Here is a 4,614-nt window from a genome sequence, read left to right as displayed (position 1 = left end):
CCTGACCTGCTTTTCACAATTCACTGAACATGTTTTCTTCTCTGCAAAACAATTCTCCCAAAAGCTAAACAAATAGCGTTCATACACGACTACACATCTGCATACAAATGTAGTTATGAATGTGCATAAACAGTATGTGTCATTTATAATTCTGATGAATATGGAAACACACACAGTTACTCACACACATGACTGCATGGCTTCAACATCCCCTGTTGCACAGGCCCTCTCTCCTCCTTTTTGGTTTTTTGTGTGGAAGAATGCCTGCGACCCCCACTGCGATCATTACCCTGAGGGCCCTTGAGCATTCATCACCATGTGAGCAGATCCCCCATCTCCCTAATAACCCCCTCTACCTACCCATCCTCTTTGTTTGCTCCTCTCTGTCACACCATTAAGCAAAGCTTATTGTTTTGATGACGTTGGATCCCTCAGATTGCTATTATTATGCACAATGTTAAGCAGCTTCCTCCTCCTCAGTTAGTTTAAGGATGAAGAATGATTAATTTTACACAGAGCAAAATGTAGACTGCAATCCAACAGTTAAGTAAATAACAGAAACTTTGGGGGAAAAAAGCGACGAATCTAAAAGTAGAAGAAGCTGTATGGAAAAAGGTCAACGTAGTTTTGTTTTTGTTACGTGAGAAGATGGAAATAATCTTATAAATAATAAGATGATACAAAGAAGTGAAGGAAGATGGGAAAAAATGTGAAGAAAATGTTCCCTGTAACGAAGAAACTAACTGTTTGTAGAAAACAGAAAGGATTTTTTTCATTTTTCCAAAACGGAGAAGGGAGGAGGATTAAAAACAGTCTGAAAATGAATAACATTTAGGATGTAGAAGTTTGATGAAGAAAGTTTAACGTTGATCTGAAGTAAGAAGGATTTTCATGTGAAAAAGTTTGGAATTTCAAGATTTTTAGGTGTAGAGCTATACAGTATGCAATATTATTGCTAAGTATTATTATTATTGCAGTTTTACCTTCCACACATTCTCTCACTTAGTCTTATTTCATACCGTCATGATGCATCGCTGCGCCGCCTGACCTGGGTTGGTATAGATTATTTGTGGATAAAAATGAAAGTAAAAATCTCTCCAAGTGATGAAATACATCATTTTAGAGAAGAAATTGCTATAATGTTGCAGCCAACAAAATCTTACATCCAAGCAGTTTTTTTTATGATACTGCACAAGATTACAAACATCACATTCCTGGTGTTCAGATACGGAGAATCTGGAGTATTAGATAAGCAACAAATAATACACAAATCTTTGGGTTTCCATTATTAAAGCAGCCTTTAGGTAAATCTTAACACCACAGGCTGATTGCTTCCATCTTGCTTTGATTCAGCTATTCATGCTATTTGAATTGACTGAATAAATGATGCAAGATCTTTTCAGTATTTTGAAACGTATAACCTTTTTTATTGGTGTTATGGAATATATATATATTTTTTTATCAACTATATTGAGTGTTTTCATTAGCTATGGTCTATAATCATCAAAGTTAATATAAATTGTTTTCTTATCATCTGTGTCTCTTGGCCAAACTTTTTCCTTCCACTCAATGTTCCCTTGACATTCCTGAAGATGATTATTTTTAAACAGCCATCTTCTTCATCAACATCTTTTGTGAATTACCCTCCTTGTGGAGGTTGTCACTGTCTGAGGACTGGACAACTGTCAAATCGTATAATGTGTCCCAATCGTCCCAGTAGATCTCACACTTTTAAAAAGTTTTTTTTGTTGACCTGATGTAATTGTCTGTCTTTATGAGAAAATAAATTTGACCTAAAGAAAAAGCAATCCCTGTTGCATGTGTAACTTTTCTGCCACACTTTTTTCCTTCCACTCAACTTTCCACCTTTGTTGGGATGTAGAACCTTCTGAATGATAGAATATTGTTCTCTGTGATTGTGTAAGGCATGTCATGGATATCATAGCATTTTGGTTTAGCAGAAGAAAAATCCCCTTCCCACCACCCCCCACAAAAATCTATATAATATCTAAATGTCTTCTTTTTTATTGTGCTGCTGAAATAAATTAACCTTTCATTGAATTATCCATTGATACTCTATCTGTAAACATAAAAAGACTCAACAACTGATTGAACCAGCCTCCTCAGATAAACCACATTCAAAATGTTTACTTACATTTTGATACTGAAATGAAGGAGCTAAGATAAAATGTAAGCATTTCTTTGACAAGAAATGTACAAACTAATATGCTTCATTGCAAAATTGAACCTTGTACAACAAAATTTCCTTGTATGCTATGAAAGTATGTAATCATGTCTTAAAAGATGAGGAACGTGATTGAACTTTATCCTTTCATAATAGAGTTTAATGAAAGGAATGGATGGAGAGAAGATGGGAAGGTGGAAGTTGTTTTAGAAAAAGAAGGGAGGGAAGAAAGGAGGAGGCGCATCAACAGTCTCTCCCCTCTCTCCCCCCTCCTCAGACGATGAGAAGGTTGCCGAGCGCGCTGCAGACCGCCGTGCGTTTGTCTCCCTCTCAGCCACACAAAGTGCCCCCCAAAAAGCACCGATCCGAACCGTAACTTCGCTCTGTGCCACCTCGGAACCAGCGGCCCGCTCCACCCCCGCCTCCAGCACATTTTGTAGCAATGGAGCGGTAAAAGCTGCGCAGAGAGCTGAGCCGAGTGAGTGAAACAGCGGCGGAGACGCAGAGATCAAGCGGCTATGGAGGAGAAGCGCGGAGAGGCTGGAGTCTAGACAGAAACCCTCCGATCCATCAGCCCGGAGTACTTTCCGCAAGCTTTCCGAACTTTGCTGTCAGTAACCCTTTTTTAAAAATCCAGTTTTTTATTTCACCGTGTGAGTGAAACATTGCACAAGGAGGATGCAGGGAAAGAAGAAAGCGAGCGGCTGCACGGGATGCTGGAGGCAAATGCTGCTGTCGTGCGTCCTGGCTCTGCACCTGATCCCGCTGACTGTCCACGGTAAGACGCTGGCCCGTCCACTGCGCGCGGAAATCATGCCAAAACATTCTCATTAATTAGTTAATTTTCTTCTGCTGTCGCAGCACATCCTCTCAGTGGATTCAGGGTACCGTAACATTCTCCCACAGGGCAGACAGAAGGGAGGTCAGTGAGGCTCAGAATGTAGGTTAGGAGGTTTTTTACTCTGATGGTAAATATTAATGAACCTCTGCTCGGAAGAATCTGCTAAATTCTTGATCGTAGCGTCTTTGAACCGACACTTGATGGAAGAAGATGTTCTGTAATCACATTCTTCAAAGATTTAGAGAGCAAACATCATCTGTTTTCCTGAGTTATAGAAGGCAAAGGGTGATTTTTTTTATAGTGACAGTAAATTTATAAGATCTAAAAAAATTGCCACAAATGATAAAGTAGGTCAGGTTAAAGTCTTCTGTCGCAAAAGTCACTAAAATTTACACATCAAATCTTCTCAGATGGTTTTTCCACTTTTCTCTGTTCCCACGTCTGCATGGGAAAAATCAGAAAGCTCGGGCAGAGTGGTGGAGAGATTCTGATGTAGGAAAAGAAAGATAGTTTGATCTACGTTTATCCAACGTCATGTTTTCCAAATATCAACCAAATAAGGTCAGGAAGAATTCATCTGCTTCTCTATCAGCTCATGTTGAGTTAAGCAGATGCTTCGAAATTTCCACTAAATTCTTCCAGCTGAAGGAACAGCAGTGGGTCAAAGCGGTGGCATTAAAACCGGGTCACTGTTTAAACACTTCCAGCACAGTCTCCGGAATCCAAATGCCCCTGAAGGACCCGGAGGTTTATGTGACAGTGACAGCGTCCAGCAGCAGATGCAGCAAACCGGACCGGATCCCCGAAGGCGCGCAGGCACCACGGCTTCACAAAAGGCGAGGATTAGAGCCGAGGGGGAGCTGATGAATTATTTATGAGGGGGGCTGAGAGGACATTCTGATACACACATAGAAAAAAGAGAAGGATAAACTCGAGTAAACATAAAAAAAAGACAGAGTGGTGGCTCTTTGTCTGAGGGCCAATGCACATGCGTCAGATTAATAATGCAGGAGATGAAATCGGTCTGGCTTTTAAAATCAAATCAAATCTCGTTGATTCGTCCGAGTGACTGAAATTCACATGGATGTGTTTTTTTTTTTTTTTTGGTTTGTTTGGCGCAACAAAGAGCTCCACATCCTCTGACTCAACAGCAAAACTTGGCATTTCTTTCAGCTTTTACATCACTTAATCCACTAATTTAGAAGATAAGAGTGTATTTCTAAAAAAAAAAATCATTAAATACTGTTAGGATGGTTTTATAACAATTCAAATGATATTTCAGCATTTTTGAAAATGTCCTACATTTGCTAAAACATATTGGATGACTTGAACAGAGCAGATTAAAGATGCTCTGCTCAGTTTGAGGCTTGAACATGTTGCATAGATTCTTAATATCTTTATTGGACACATATGTGAGTGAGCAGACTCACGCCTCATATTATTCAACAAACACAATGTAACTGCATGACTTTATAACATGAAGCTCAAGTTTAATCCCATTTTAGCAACGAGTTAGCACTCAAGGCAGTAACTGGAACTTTGTACAAATTTAATTTCACTTATCATTTTGTATAAATATCATGGATTT

At 39.3% G+C, this 4,614-nt stretch overlaps 1 protein-coding gene across 8 annotated transcripts in view; it reads left to right on the top strand.

Moving 5' to 3' along the window:
• The first annotated feature begins 2,475 nt into the window (after positions 1-2,475).
• Positions 2,476-4,614, top strand: part of cspg5a (chondroitin sulfate proteoglycan 5a) — a 48,481-nt gene continuing 46,342 nt past the window's right edge. For all 8 annotated transcript variants that reach the window (XM_055047127.1, XM_055047125.1, XM_055047122.1 and 5 more), the window contains exon 1: positions 2,476-2,963. In XM_055047127.1, the coding sequence (XP_054903102.1) occupies positions 2,864-2,963 (100 nt within the window). In that variant the 5' untranslated portion in view covers positions 2,476-2,863. The remainder of the gene's footprint in view (positions 2,964-4,614) is intronic.

Source organism: Poeciliopsis prolifica, unplaced genomic scaffold (assembly GCF_027474105.1).
Source record: "Poeciliopsis prolifica strain line A6 unplaced genomic scaffold, Auburn_PproV2 SCAFFOLD025, whole genome shotgun sequence".
Lineage (NCBI taxonomy): Eukaryota > Metazoa > Chordata > Actinopteri > Cyprinodontiformes > Poeciliidae > Poeciliopsis > Poeciliopsis prolifica.
Note: the sequence above shows the minus strand (reverse complement) of the source record. Positions and strands in the feature narration are given on the sequence as shown.